Source organism: Lampris incognitus, chromosome 3 (assembly GCF_029633865.1).
Source record: "Lampris incognitus isolate fLamInc1 chromosome 3, fLamInc1.hap2, whole genome shotgun sequence".
Taxonomy (NCBI): domain Eukaryota; kingdom Metazoa; phylum Chordata; class Actinopteri; order Lampriformes; family Lampridae; genus Lampris; species Lampris incognitus.
Genome location: NC_079213.1, coordinates 21,295,841 through 21,312,353, shown reverse-complemented (window position 1 = coordinate 21,312,353; position 16,513 = coordinate 21,295,841). Strand labels below are relative to the sequence as shown.

Sequence of the window (16,513 nt, the reverse complement as noted above, 5' to 3'; positions counted from 1 at the left end):
GTCGCTCTGACTGTCGGCGGTTCTACGCTGGGGGAGCGCAATGGCTGATGGGACTGTTCATGTTAGATTTAAAGTTGTGTTTTAATGATGTGGTGTTGATGTTGTGGTTACTCTTGTGCTGTTGTGTTGGGGGTTAGACTCAGACTAAGTAGGAGACCGTTTACTGACTAATTGACTGCAGGACCGTGACTTGGACTGATGTCGCTACTTAGGACATGGGGGGAGGGGAGGGGGTATCGTTACGGTATTGTCAGTTCTGGTCCGTTCTGGCCGGTGTGAATAAAAGAGCACTCCCGGGGTCGTGCGGTGTGTGGGGGCGACGGAGTTACGATTAAAAACAGATCTCTGCCTCTCCATTCGTTCTTCCACGCCGGTTCCGTTTTAGTTGGCAGCCCCCCCCCTATCTTCCCGCGCGCTTGCCCCTATGAATGTCGCTCATTTATTTCAAGCTCGTGCCGTTATTTGCTGTGTGGGGGGAGCTGTGAAGGACAGCATCACTATCAGCAGCCTGGCTTTATCTGACTGAGCATGGGAACAGTTGTGTAAAACAAATATGGAAAAGTGTTTTTTTTTTAAATGAAAATTGTATCGTGCAGTTATTTGTCGGAAACGTGTGCATTTCAACAGTAGCCGGCCCTCGGCGCTAAGCATGACTGAACACAGCCCGGCAGCAGAACCAGCACCGCAGCACCGTGCCTGGAGAGGGAATAGATGTATTTCATTATGCTCCACAGCCACGCGCGGTTTCCGATGCCTGGGAATACGCAGCATCTTCCTCCTCATCTCCGCAGTAATATCATGTCAGTGGAGGTTTTCATGCCCGCTCTGATGCTTCTGCTGGGAGATTGAGAAATCACGTAATACTGAAGGAAGACAAAAACACACAGTATGTGGGGGGCCACATCTCACTCACTGCATCCTGAAGTAAACTGTTAACTGTGTGTGTGTGTGTGTGTGTGTGTGTGTGTGTGTGTGTGTGTGTGTGTGTGTGTGTGTGTGTGTGTGTGTGTGTGTGTGTGTGTGTGTGTGCATCTGTCCAGGTTCCCAGTCTGCACAGTCGAACATGAGGAGGAGACAGCTGGGTTTTTTTTTAATGCCGTTGAGGACAACAGCCTGTCTTCTTCACACAGCTGACCATTGTACCCCAGACAGCACTTAATGTTTACTAGTTTTTGCCGTGCTCAAAAGATATTAATAGGATCATTGACTCCTTAACCTTTAGTTAGGGTACTGAATAGCAATTGGAGGTTCGGCTGATTGCAACGTCGCTCAGAACACAAAGCAACAAGCAAACCGTTTTACAGCGAATCTGGTCTGCAGTGCAGGGCACATTTCTACAGCAAGGCCTTGCAAGCAAGGCCAGGGATATGTGTCGACGTCTGCGTTGTACTAGTTTGTTTGAAATGGAAAGCTGGTTGACAGCGAATCTTTGTTGGCTCCAAAAAACAAACAAAAAAAGGCTTCCACCGCAGCCACATTCAGCACTATGGACAGCACCGCGTGAAGCGCCCCGCCACTTACATGGCGCTGTCCATGGCGCTGTCCATGATGATGATGATGATGATGATGATGTCTGTGGCGCTGTATATGGTGGCGTCCGCGGCGCTGCTTACGGCGCTGCTGTACATGGTGCTGTATACGGCGCTGTCCGCGGCGCTGAATGTGATGCCGTTCGTCGCGCTGTCCGTGGTGGCGTATACGGTGCTGTCCATGGTGCTGAATGAGGCCACAACCAGCGCTCCTCTGTCAGGTTTCACCTGTTGTTCCAGGTCTAAAATCTCCCTGATTGGATGCTGGAGTGACTTGAACAACAGGTGAATATAATTAACTAACTAACTAACTAATCTGGCAGAAGAGGGAAACTAGCTGTAGGCTACCGGTGATAGCTGGCCGAAGACCTCATTGACAGCCACCGAGTTGGAAAAAACAGCTTCAGAAAAGGGTGTTGTGAAGAGGATATGCTGATGTGCAAGATGCCAGTTTGCTGTCAGTGTGTCAGTCATCGGCTTGAGTGATGGGCGGATGAAAGGCCGCCGTGATCGTGTGAAAGATGAAGAAATGGGCCCACTGGATTGTTGCGCTTCTCTTTCCAGCTGAGCTGTTTCTTAGTTTGTAGTCATCGGAGTCACGACTGAGTATAATGAACCTTATTTACACATGGTGACTAAGTGTTGGCTATCTAGCCCAGAACATATCCGGATAAGTGTCCCAAACCCAATTTAATATTGCATACTAATGTCTATTATACACAACGCAAGTCCACATATTGTGCTAGATTGCGTTTAATCGCTTTCGTTTTAGCACAGTGGCAATACTTAGGCTAAGATTTAGACTTCTGCTAAACTTGCACTTCTTTTAAGCCCTTTTCTGAAAGCCACCTATAGGCTACATCTGCAAAGTGGTGGTTTCCTGTCGACGTCGGCCATTGCTAAAACGGAAATCATTATTCTGGCAGCACGGATGGACTTGTTCTGCGCCTCTTTGACAATTGAAGTTATTTGGGGGGACGCACAGCTGCTAATCGTGCAGTGGTTGATGGGATATAATGAACTTCAGTTGTCGCCGCCACCTGTGAAATCGGGTCCGATGCCTAACAGCGGGTCGTGAATGGGCGACTACCGGAAATTCTCACCTTCGTTCACGTGTTCGACAAACTGGCTGCCCGCGGCGGAAATATGGTTACCCTACAGAAGCGCGCGCGGGTGCGTGAATAAAAATAAAGAAAATAGTAACACGACGAAGATTTCTGTTTGTTTAGTTAGTTTATTTATTTGCTGTGTCTGAAACGTAACAACCATGTCCAAACGTGAAGATAACAAGTGCAAATTATGTAATTTTTATTTATTTAATTGTATTTATTTATTTATTTAGTTTTGGCACCTGAAAAATTCAGCTCGCCAATATTACGGGAAAATCGAGATTTCCCCATAATATTGGCGAGTTGAATTTTTATTCCGCGTCCGCTTTCACCCGCAGGAGCAAATTTTAAAAAAAAAGACTTCGGGAGTTGTTGAGACACGCGGACGGCAGCGCGTGCTCTCTCTCTCTCTCTCTCTCTCTCTCTCTCTCTCTCTCTCTCTCTCTCTCTCTCTCTCTCTCTCCCCTTACTCGTCTCTTCCATTCTCTTGGCAAGTGTTGCGAGGCATGCAGCGATATGTGTCCACACCGAGGCCAAGAGAGGACTGTTTAAGGACTTTGTTTTGTGGCCACCTCCACCTCCTTCCGTGATGCATCCATTCATCCACTGAGCGGATTTTACCCGACCTCTTCCTCTCTTTTTTTTTTGTGCGTGCGTGTGTGTGTGTTTGTCTTCGCCGTGTCCGGGTCGGTGTCGCTGTGGAGAGGAGGAACCAGGTCCAGGTGAACGGAGGCTTCCCGGCGTTGCGGTACCTATAGATGAATACTTTGGGGGGGGACAAAAAAAGAACAAAAACAGCACTTGGTCGTAATCCTCACACACCGACGGACCCGCGCTACACTGTACTGAGCTAAAGGTTAGCACACTTTGGAAATTAGGAAAAGCAATGATTAACTGTGGAACGCTGGACTGCGTTATTTTCCGCTGTAAAAAATGAAACTGGGGAGCCGCGACTTGTTTTTATGCACACCGGTTCCCATGTTATGCATCACTTGCTTCACCTTAACACGTCGGTTCGGGGGATTACTACACGTATTGTGAGAGGGCGAGTTGGATTGTGAGATTTTTTTCTCCTCTTTTTCTTTTTTCTTTTTTTTTGTGGGGGCTCTTTTTAGAATAAAACACAAAACAAAAGGAACTACCCTCTTTTTTTTTCTAATGGCTTCGGGGTCAAGGCTGACAAAGCGAAAGGATATGTGTCGCTGGCCGAGGATGTCGTCCACTCTGTGGGCAGTGATCGTGCTGACGGCGCTGCTGTTCTTCTACTGCGGTGAGTCCCCTGCCCACTCACACGTGGTGTGGTCGACGTGTCGGGGTTTTGGGTGTTTTTTTTTTTGTTTGTTTTTTTCAGGACTATTTGAGGGGAAAAGTCGCGCTCCTGAACGTACGCGGAGGAGAGATTAATAAATCGAGGAATGTGCTGTGGTCTGTTGGTTGATATTTGGGCTGGACGGTAACAGGTTGGAAAGCGGAGACCGAACTTCAGGCTGAGAACAGGCGGTACCGTTCATTCGGTCTCGCGCCTCGTTGCGATACTGAAGGCGGAGGGAACAGCGGGGCACGCAGGGGGATGGCTGTAACACGCTCAGTCTCAGCGCCAATAATAACGCGCACAATTTCTGTGTCGGAGCTCTCAAATGTTGGCACAAAGTAACTCCATGTTTCCATTTCTCCCACTATATCACAAAACCCATTATTTGACGTTGAATACGAGGAGTCGGGTTGTAACATTGTTGCAACCCGACTCCTCGTATTCAACGTCAAATGCCGGGACGAGTTGTAACATTGTTGCTACTCGTCCCGGCGTCGGGGTTTGTTGTAACAGTCAGAGTGAAGAGTTAAAAATTGAGACCACATCGAAATAAGATGATTGCGCATGCGCCAACACCTCAGCATCTCCCTGTGGTTCACCAAGAACAAACAGAACTTCAACGCTGACTTTAAATCACCGTAAGAATGACTGTAATCCGCAATAATGAGCTGTTACTTTGCAAACTTTAGAGGAACTTTTCTTTTCTAGAAAACAAGACCAGGGATGTTGTGTTTGTATTTGCCCCTGACTGTAGTGCTGATCCTTTTAACTTCAGAGCTTTCTTAGAGAACATCAGCTGTGCAGCAAATGGAAAAGTGTGTGTGTGTGTTTCATCCATTTATTCAGAGTCGCAGTGGTGATAGATGTGTGTAGGTCTGCAAGGCTGCAGTCTTCGTGGGCCCAGAACTTGCAATTTACACGTCTGATCCACTTTTCACGGGGTTTGGGTTTTCCAAAGGGCTCCATGCACACAAAGCAGAAACCCCACCGTCTTTTCCTGCCTCACCTCATCTGATGCAGATTTCAGTACGTGTGGAGGCACACCTCGATCCGTTTTTCTCACACACTGTCATGGCATACTGGGGGGGGGGGAGTAGTAGGGTAGAGAAAATGTGTTTAGTTGTCATTGTGGGGTTAGTTGTAACACTTTTTAACAGGCGTTACAACTAACCCCAGCAATTTTTTTTTGCTAGCTGTTGAAGCATGGTGGTTTGAATTTAACATAGATGAAAGTCTTCACATTTTCCCTAAGAGACTACTGTCTAATCGAATAAGAGTTACATAATTCTAACTTCAACCGTGCCAGTACTAATAAAAAAATATAGATTTGGTCCAAAAATTACTTTCTTACCCGAAGATCAGTGCTTTGGCCGGAAAATGTGCATACTTCTTTACACAATTTACCGTGCAAGGTTAGGCAGGAAGTGGTCATACATGAAACCGATCACATGATTCTTAGGTCATCCCTTCTTGGTGGAAGGGATGCTGTTGCAACCACCCCTGGCCAAGCCCATAGCAGTGCAATAAGATAGTGTCGTGATGCTCATTAGTCTCTCTTTAACACACACACACACACACACACACACACACACACAGACAGACACACACACAGAAACCTCTGGCTTTGTCTTTTTCCACACACTTAAAAAGGATGACTAGCTCTTGAACGCCCACTCACTGACTGATTCACTGTTTCTCTCAACTTGCAGGCAATCACACATTCTCACTCATTCTCTGATTCAAACATACACACACACACACACAGATGCATACACATGCACACAAGCACTCTCACGCTCCCACATGCAAACGAACGGATGAGCATACACACACACACACACCCCTGTAGGCTTGTTAATTGTCACGAGTATCTCTCCGCTGAGGTCAGTCAGTCAAGAGCATCATCCGTCTTCTGGCCTCTGGACGTTGTGCTCTGTGTCGAGACGTGAGTCGGAGACCTTTCTCATGAATAAGCCCTGCTAGCTGCTAGCTGGCCAAACAATGCGTTTCCGCTCCTGGCTGTGACACAGCCATTGCGTGAGGACGCGGTCGTCGCGCACACGCATACACGCACCCACATGTGTACTCCAGTCCCTAGCTGAACATGTCTCTCTCTCCCCCCCACCCCACCCCCCGCTGGTATATTGTACATACTTGTCCTCTCCTTCGCTTTTCAGACTGTGTCTAAATCACTTATAAGCAGGAATCCAGCTGGCGCACCCTGTGACAGTCTGCTATGTGTGAAAATGTAAGCTATGTGCATTAGTCATGATAAGCCCATTAAAAACCGAGCCATTTCATTAGCTGCCGAGCTAATGAATAATATAATCACCCCTTGTCTGGGGGGCACATTCGCTATGCTGGTGTTGTAAGGAAATTAACAGAGTCGTTATTGGGGGTTGAAGGCGGAAGGGCTGAAACTGTTGTTTTTGCGCTAGTTTGTCATGTTTCTTCAGAAATGCTTGCGCAAATTCGCCTGACATGGTTGGACATGAGATTTTGCACATTGATCGGACGATGTGAACGAGCGCTGCCCAAGAAATATGACCCCAATCTGCCCGATGGGGGCGCTATGATTAAAGGTCAACTTTGAAAAGTCAACTCCTACGCTCTAAAGTCTGGTTTACACGAAACTTGGTACAGGCGTAACTACTTCTTGTAACTACCGGCAACTGATGGTAATTTACCATGGTAATTACCCTGGTATTACTCTGTTATTACCGAGCTGTAATGTAAAGTGATACCGACCCCATCGATCCTCGCTCTACAAATGTGCCTCAAGAACCACTAAAGTCCGCCTGAGTAGATTTGCCGCCATTTCGATTTTTTGAAAACACATTTTTGACATTTGCCCCTAAACCGTAGGTCTGATTGCTACCAGAGTTTCCGTGGATCAAAGGCTTATCGAAGAGTGTGTGAAGCTTGTAGATACCTCGTTTCCTTTTCAAGATATTGACCAATGAACTTCAAAGGGGCGTGGCCCAGTACATAAATAGACCAAAGTCAACAACCGTTGGGCCAATCATCACAAAACGTGCAGGATGTGTCCACAAAAGTATCTGAGACGTACCCTGATAGTTTCGTTCAAATCTACCACTAGGGGCTACTACAAAGGCAAAACAAATTAGCGTTGTATAACACAAATCAGACTATCCATCCATCCATTATCCAAACCACTTATGCATGCTGGAGCCTATCCCAGCACCGGAAATTGTTTGCTCAGTCATTACACAACTCGCAGGAGAGGTTTCATAACAGTGTTGAGCCATGTGTGTGAAACTGTTTTGAAATCGCTCAGTAGGGGGCGCCACCAGTTCCAAACACGTGCGTGTGACAGTTTGTCCAAACATCAGCAAACTTGGTGGATGTTTTTAACCAAGCTGTTGAAGCTCTCAGCTTCTAACGGTCTGTGCTGGCTTGAACCCTGGAATCGCCGCTTGTGGCTATATACTATATATATATATATTACTACTACTACTACTACTACTTTCAACTGCTCCCGTTAGGGGGCGCCACAGCAGATCATCCATTTCCATCTCTTCCTGTCCTCTGCATCTTCCTCTGTCCCACCAGCCACCTGCATGTCCTCCCTCACCACATCCATAAACCTCCTCTTTGGCCTTCCTCTTCTCTTCTTCCCTGGCAGCTCCATATTCAGCATCCTTCTCCCAATATACCCAGCATCTCTCCTCCACACATGTCCAAACCACCTCAATCTTGCCTCTCTTGCTTTGTCTCCAAACCGTCCAACCTGAGCTGTCCCTCTACTATACTCATTCCTAACCCTGTCCTTCTTCGTCACTCCCAGTGAAAATCTTAGCATCGTCAACTCTGCCACCTCCAGCTCCGCCTCCTGTCTCTTCGTCAGTGCCACTGTCTCCAAACCATATAACATAGCTGGTCTCACAACCGTCTTGTATATAACTTTATTAGAAAGAACACTGAACGGTAGGGAAAGTGCTCAACAAATAAGGAGCAAAATAATCTGGTGAGTCAAGTAAATGTAAAATGTAAAAGTACTGTCTCATAAACAATTTACTTGACTCACTGGATTATATCTATCTATCTCTCTATATATAGATATATAGATATATATATATAATGTTTGTGTGTGTGTGTGTGTGTATTAGATATATATTTTTTCTATTCTAGAATTTAGTAGTTGCTTCAGTGACCTCCACTAAACCTGAGTGAATTGATATTGGTTTCTCCTGTTCTTTAATCTTGTGTGTGTGTGTATGTGTGTGTCGGTGTGTGTGTGTTTGTGTTTGTTCTTTCTCTTGGTGGTTTGACAGAAGATGGAGTTGTCTTTGTAATCACACGGGGGTCAGGATAATCAATGTCTCCGCAGCTCGTATGGCAGAAGGTCCTGGATGAGAGGCGCTCTCTTTTGATATGGCCCCTGCGGCCACATCGACTGATTGTCTGCTTCTGTCCACTTTGATGGCTGTTTTGGTCAGCCAGCTTAGCCTCCCACCCTTCTTCCCCGTTCCTCGTGGAACGAAGCAGATCAGAGGGATTCTGTTCAGTTTATTTCTTCTGTCTCGTTCTGTTAGCGTCCCACCTCCCAGCTTGCTTGGCTATATCCTCCGCTTTTGCCTGGAAGAGGACAGACGGTGGTCGTTGGGATGTCCCCTGATTTTAAGCTAGTATTACTGTTTGCCATTTGCAGAAGGGAAACTGCTCTTAGGTCGAAACCAGCCTCCCACATCCCACCAGTATTCTGACATCTTTTACCATGAGCGAGTTATTTGTAAGCTCTGTTCCCTCTTCACATAGATGGCCTCTTTGACTCCCCGTTTAAACCAGCGTTCCTCCCTATCAAGTATGTGTGCACATCCTCATCCTTGAGAGAGTGGCCACTGGCCTGTAGATGGGTGGAGACCATGGCATCCTGGCCTGTTGTACCATCCTCGTGGCTGTCGTCTGTTTGGTTTCCCTGATGTACAAGTCACGGCAATCCTCCCGGCACTTAACAGCGCACACTATATTGCTCTGTTTGTGCCGGGGGACCCGATCCTCGGGTTGGACCAGCTTCTGGTGCAGCCCGTTTTGGGGTTTGAATGGAATCGTCAAAGCGGTCATTGGCCACTGTGTTGTTAATAAGGGCGGGGGTACCTGCAGTCGGCTGAGACTGAGGAGGCCACTTAGACGAGTGATGAAACGCTTCTCTCTCGATAAACCTTGCGTCCAGATGAACTGGCTCAACTTTCTGGAATTTCCTTTGGCCTCGGCTCAGTCTTTCAGCTAAACAAGCTGTATCATGTGTTGCATAGCAGCTACTCAGAGCGGTGTCAGAGGTCAACCTGGGAGGAAGTAGCGTGGCTGCTCAGCACCGGGCGGGGATTCGCTGTTTGGCTCATTTATTTTGGGCTGCATTTCAGACGACGGTTCACAGCTGATCGGTAACACACGTGAAACTGAATACCGTCTGCTTCTTGTGTGGTATGGTTAATGATTGGTGTTTTTACCCGCCGTCGACTTTCGTCATATGCATCCACGAACTGCACCCAGCACGTTCCCCTTATCTTCCTCTTCCCCTCTTCCTTATTTCGGCTTTCTGTGCTTCTGTGACACTCGCTTGACATGCAATCTTTTTGCCGGAGAAATCTCCGGTCAGCCTTTTGGCTGAATGGATTTCACATTTTTCTCTCCATCTTATCTTTCAGTCTTTCCACTCAGGTTCCCCCTTCTTTTTACTCTCCTCTTCTGTTCTCCTCCCTTCATCTGTCTGTTCTTATTCCTTCTATTCAAACCCTTTCTTTTCCCTTTTTGCCGCCGCTCCTTTTTGTGTGTTAGTGCTGTCATTGTGCGCACCATTCAGCTGTCCTGACTAGCTTCTTCAGTCACCACCTGTCTCTCTCACCTCCATCTTCCTCTCACTCTTCCTCCCTGCACCCCCCCCCCATGTTCTACCAAATACTCCTTTTCTGTCTCGCTCTGCTTTTCGTCTTCATAACTATGGTAATTGGTGTGAATACTGCACCCGTGATACCGCCTTCACGTCAGTAATCAGGTGAAATACAAGAGCAGTAATACCACAAAAATTTAGTTTTCTCCCTCTTTCTCTTCTACTCTCTATATGTCTTGGCATTGCTCTCCTCCTCTCTTCCTTTCTTTGTCCTTCTCGCTGTTGTTCAGGGTGGCTCTCGGGGCAGTGCCCTGACCCAGATTGCGTCCCTGCTGAAGGTCTCTGGATTTGGCTGGCTGAGTTGACCAGCGCACATCATGTCTCTCTGACTCATCCCGGACTGAGATCTCAGCACTTCTCAGCGCTGCTCTCCTGTCCTCTCTTGTTGGAGTTCATCCTCTCTTCTGTTGTCTCCTGATCTCTTATCTCCCCCGTCTCTCTTCTCCTCTCCTCTTCTCTCCTCTCTTCTCTTCTCTTCTCCTCTTCCCTCCTCTCCTCTTTTCCCCTCCCCTCTCCTCTTCTCCCCTCCCCTGCTCTCATGTCCTCTCTTGTTGGAGTTCATCCTCTCTTCTGTTGTCTCCTGATCTCTTATCTCCCCCGTCTCTCCTCTCCTCTCCTCTCCTCTCCTCTCCTCTCCTCTCCTCTCCTCTCCTCTCCTCTCCTCTCCTCTCCTCTTCTCTTCTCTCCTCTCTTCTCTTCTCTTCTCCTCTTCCCTCCTCTCCTCTTTTCCCCTCCCCTCTCCTCTTCTCCCCTCCCCTGCTCTCATGTCCTCTCTTGTTGGAGTTCATCCTCTCTTCTGGTGTCTGCTGATCTCTTATTCCCCCTGTCTCTCCTCTCCTCTCCTCTCCTCTCCTCTCCTCTCCTCTCCTCTCCTCTCCTCTCCTCTCCTCTCCTCTCCTCTCCTCTCCTCTCCTCTCCTCTCTTCTCTTCTCTTCTCTCCTTCCCTGCTCTCCCCTCCCCTCCCCTCTCTCCTCTTCTGTTTTCCTCTCCTCTCCCCTCACTCTCTTCTCCTCTCTTCTCCCCTCCCCTCTCTCATTTATTCTCCTCTGCTCCCCCTTCTTCTCCTCTCCCCTCCCCTCCTCTCTCTTCTCTTCTCCTCTCCTCTCCCCTTCTTCTCCCCTCCCCTCTCTCCTCTTTTGTTTTCCTCTCCTCTCCCCTCACTCTCTTCTCCTCTCTTCTCCCCTCCCATCGCTCATTTATTCTCCTCTCCTCCCCCTTCTTCTCATCTCCCCTCCCCTCCTCTCTCTTCTCTTCTCCTCTCCTCTCTCCTTCTTCTCCTCTTCCCTCTTCTTTCTTCTCCCCTCCATCTTTCCTCTTCTCCTCTCTTTTCACCTCCCCTCTCTTCTCCCCTCTGCTCTCTTCTGTTCTCCTCTCCTCTCCAGTCTCCTCTCCTCTCTGATCCTGTCTCGGGGCCCTTGCTTGTGTTACAGTGTCAGCGTTGTAGGCATTGTCATGTATACTGAGAGGGATGACTGCATGGTGGGGTTTTTTTTTTTCAACCTGGGTCTTATTTTCATAGTTTTTGCCATCCTTGATTTTGGTTGGTTATGGTATTTTATTCACCGGCTTAATTCTGGAGATTGTGGATATGACACGGCTTTGCAGCAGGGCACCTGAACACCTGACATTTTTCAACAAATTCAATTTAATCTAATTGTCTAAACCAGAGAAAGAAAAGTACAAGTTAAAAGATATTGCATGAACTGTCCGATATTACCGTTACTGATATTTTGTCAGTGGTTGATTGCAGGATTACTGATGAAACAACACATCATCATTAGGGTGAAACTAACCTGTCTCATGACGCTCTTACTGTTGTGAGCTGCTTCCTGTTTGGACTTGCAGGAATGGCCAGCCTGTACTTATTGTAGTAGGTAGTAGTAACCATCGATAAACTAACCGACCATTGTAATTAGTAGTCATAGATAATGGGGAATCATGCACAGAGTCAAACTGAGTTACTGGGTTTTTTGTTTTGTCATTTGTTGCTGTTGAAAGGACAGGTTTAAGGCTTGCACTAATTTGACCCATAAAATGTTGTTGTGAGGTTGTTTGGTGGTCCCATATCCAAAATGTCCACAAAGAAAGCAGTGAGTAAACTAACAAAAAACAATATACACAATGGTAAACACTAAAAAAAATAAGACCCAGGTTGTAAAAAAACGACATATCCTTTAATTAGTGCAGTCTGTACTATAGTTTTTCCAGAACAGTTTGGAACATATGCATACACATACAAAAGCATGCACGCACACACTCTCATCATATACTGCACACGCATGCACGCACGCACTCTCATCATATACTGCACACGCATGCACGCACACACTCTCATCATATACTGCACACATGCACGCACACACTCATCATATACTGCACACGCATGCACGCATACACTCATCACATACTGCACACACATGCACGCACACACTCTCATCATATACTGCACACGTGTGCACGCACACACTCTCATCATATACTGCACACGCATGCACGCACACACTCTCATCATATACTGCACACGCATGCATGCACACACTCTCATCACATACTGCACACACATGCATGCACACACTCATCATATACTGCACACACATGCACGCACACACTCTCATCACATACTGCACACACATGCATGCACACACTCATCATATACTGCACACACATGCACGCACACACTCTCATCACATACTGCACACACATGCATGCACACACTCTCATCATATACTGCACACGTGTGCACGCACACACTCTCATCATATACTGCACACGCATGCACGCACACACTCTCATCACATACTGCACACACATGCATGCACACACTCATCATATACTGCACACACATGCATGCACACACTCTCATCACATACTGCACACACATGCATGCACACACTCTCATCATATACTGCACACGTGTGCACGCACACACTCTCATCATATACTGCACACGCATGCACGCACACACTCTCATCACATACTGCACACACATGCACGCACACACTCATCATATACTGCACACACATGCACGCACACACTCTCATCACATACTGCACACACACACTCATATACTGCACACACATGCACGCACACACTCATCATATACTGCACACGTGTGCACGCACACATTCTCATCACATACTGCACACACATGCACACACACACTCTCATCATATACTGCACACACATGCACGCACACACTCTCATCATATACTGCACACACATGCACACACACTCTCATCACATACTGCACACACATGCACACACACACTCTCATCATATACTGCACACACATGCACGCATGCATGCATGCACGTGCACATGTTCACACACACACACACAAACACACTCTCTCTCTCTCTCTCTCTCTCTCTCTCTCTCACACACACACACACACACACACACACACACACACACACACCCGTGTAGCGCTGTTTCCACACTTAACATTTAGCAGTGCTCAGACACTTGGACATGCATTAGGCGCTGTGTGCTCCGGAGGGCCAATTCGTCGAGCGCTGCCGCTACGTGGTGCAGCTGAGGGGGCCGAACTGGAGGGAGCTCTGTGAATTTGGCTGTGAGTCATATGGTGCCTGTCACCTAGAATCAACATCCAACTTCACATGATCTGCCATGCTCACTCAGGCCCTGCCGAAAGGGGGACATTGGCAAGGGGAGCAGGAGATGGTGAGTGCTGCAGGGGGAGCCACGCGTCTTAACTGTGGCCGGGCTGAGACGGATCGAGTGGGAGAGGAGAGTTAAATGCAAGAAGGGAGGGTAGAGAAAAAGACAGAAACCATGAGAGACGGGGAGGGCGGAGCGGTACGGACCAAGGGAGCGAGGGAAGGAGAGGCGAGGCAGAAGAGAGGAGACAGAACATGATAAAGAACAAAAGGGATGTGAGAGCAGAGTTGACAGACGAAGGCAAAGAAGGAGAGACAGAAGGATGAGGGGTTGAGGGGATGAGAGATGTAAAGAGATATGGGGAGAGAGAAAGGGAGACGAGAGTGCGAGACAGGGAAACACAATGAAGGGAAGATAGAGGAGGGAGCTGTTGAGACCTTGAGAGAAACAGCAGCAAAAGAAGGGGGGGTAAGAGAGTGTTCGAGAGAAAGATTAGGCAGAGGAGATGGAAAACAATACTGATTGAAAGAGCAGGGGGGAAAAGTGTGTGGAGAAGAGGAGAGAAGAGAGAGTTTGAGAGAGGATGGGAAACTCGAACATAATGACAGGTCAGCTCCTCAAATCAAAAGCTGGTGCTGGTGTGCCTCAGAAGAAATCCTAATCACTTGAGAGGGACTCGATGGCCTGTGATTATCCTGCCTTGCTCCAAGAAGACACCTGCTGAAGAATCCATTGTTTTCTGTGCGCTAGCTCCCTCCTCTGGAAGCTCTCTGATATGCATTTGTTTGCCACCGGCTCCATTATGCATTCATGAGGCCGTGCGCATGTGAGCTCGAAAGAGGGGGATGATGGAGTCACAAGGCTGGCTAATCAGTATGCTAATCTTAACCCAGGGTAGCGAAGGAATTTAGAAAGACTGTGGTTTTGTTCACAACAGCAAGCCGAGAGAGAGAGAGAGAGAGAGAGAGAGAGAGAGAGAGAGAGGAGAGAGAGAGAGAGAGAGAGAGAGAGAGAGAGAGAGAGAGAGAGAGAGAGAGAGAGAGAGAGAGAGAGAAGGTAAAGAGAGACAGAAAAAGAGGCCGAGAGAAAGAGGAGGAGGAAAAGAGGGGAGAGAGAGCGAGTCAGAGAAAAGGAGATACAACTAGAGGTGGAGAGAGAACGAGCTGTTGTACATCTCCTCCCTTGCACCGGTCCTCGGTGTCAAATCCAACGACTGCTGATTCATACCTGCCTCTAATATAAGCATCTGCACCGCTCGCACAGCCGTTTCCACAGCACCAGTTTGTAAGAGTGGGCATGTGTGCGCAGACTGGGGTAAGCTCGCACACATGAAACATACACAGGCACATCATGCCAAAGCTCACATAGGTATTAAGCTGATGCATAGACACACAAACGCACACTCACAACTACATTTGCATCGGTGCAGGTGGGCCAGCTGATGAATATGCAGACGAGATAGACACTAATAACCGCATACACTGATGCATTTGCTTACATGGGTGCAGGCACACAGAATACCATAATACAGGAAGTGTGAACATGCATGCGAATGGACACACACACACACACAAAGTGTCTCTGTTGCTAAGCCGCTCCTATCAGATCCCTCTGTCTCCCAGCATGGTTCTTTGTGTTTCCCTCTGCCTGTTTGTTTATGACTGTCTGTTGTGTTGTGGATGAAATCAATAGCTTGGCAGCCTTGTTGTGGGCTGTCAGAGAGATCCAGAGCCTGGAGGTATTTATGGGAAAAAGAAAGGGTGGCACGCCCTGATGACCAATGCCCCCTCACCTCCTGGCCTGAGGAGCTCAAAACACACAGCTGTGTACACACATGGATAAAACAAGCATGCGCAAGTGCGCATGCTTGCAAGTGCATCCGCACAGACGTGCACAACCACAAACATGCACATGCACATTTGCATACAAATGAACCTTTTTAGTATGCATTAAAAACCAGTCACCACCATCAGTGATCACTCAGGGGTCGAGCATGATTGTCTTCCTGGTGGACACAGCCTTTCTTTCCGGTGCTGCCCTTCGTCCTTTGCAGCCTGTCGAAGGTCTTGCTTATGGAGTGTGCCCCTCGATGGAAAATAGCTATCCAAGTCACTCTGTCTTGTTCTTGGTTGTCCCAGTTGTTGTGATTGGTATGAGGCTTCTTGAGATTAACTCTGATTTTTGTCCTTAGAGTGCCTCTTCTGACCTCCAGGTCTTCTGCCTGTCCCGTAAGCAGTTGGACAACGTAGTTTCTGTGCAGTCGATAAATTCTCATTCTGACAACACGGCTTGTCCGTCTGAGTTGGTGTTTAATGATGGTAGTGATGAGTCAACGTTGACTTCCTCTGGCAGTGTCAGTCTTCATGTACAGAATCATGTCATCCACTTTTCAGCTCTATAGAGCAGGGTGGGAAGTTTGTAGACCAGCAGCTTGGTCTCCTCTTTGAGGTCAGGGTCCTCAACTTGAGGACAGCCCCACTTGCACTGCACATGTGGAGGTGTATTTCTTTGTGAACATCAGCTGTAGAAGAGAAATGGCTGCCAAGGGAGGGGAAGTGATCTGCATTTTCCAGATGGCTATCATCACTGATCTTTGTAAGCGGCGGTGAGGAGGAGATGGGTGGTGAGCGGTGCATGATTTGGGCCCTTTTGATATGTAGAGAAAGCCCAAGCTGTTTGTACGCCTTCATGAATGCATTAAGGCTGCACTGCAGATTTTCTTCTTTCTTTCTGTAAGCACGGATTACATGGCGTATTGGAGCTCCGCAATGGACATGGCACTGATGTTACTCTTTGCCTTGGGTCTGTTGCGAGTTAATAGTTTGCTGTCTATCTTGGACACACTCTGGATGGCATGCAGGAGGTCTTGGTGCTGTGAGGTAGCGGATGGCATTTAAAAGGATGGCAAACAGCGTGGGAGCAATGATACCTCCATTTGACACCTCTCTCCACCTTAAATGGCTCCGGTTCACTGCCGCTGTTTGCGACAGCTATTTCCAGCATGTGGTCATCTCAGCACCCCGATATATTC

General features: G+C 47.7%; 1 protein-coding gene across 1 annotated transcript in view; it reads left to right on the top strand.

Moving 5' to 3' along the window:
- The first annotated feature begins 3,796 nt into the window (after positions 1–3,796).
- tafa5a (TAFA chemokine like family member 5a) overlaps positions 3,797–16,513 on the top strand; it is a 183,915-nt gene continuing 171,198 nt past the window's right edge. The window contains exon 1 of the mRNA XM_056277762.1: positions 3,797–3,908. Coding sequence (XP_056133737.1) covers positions 3,797–3,908 — 112 coding nt within the window. The remainder of the gene's footprint in view (positions 3,909–16,513) is intronic.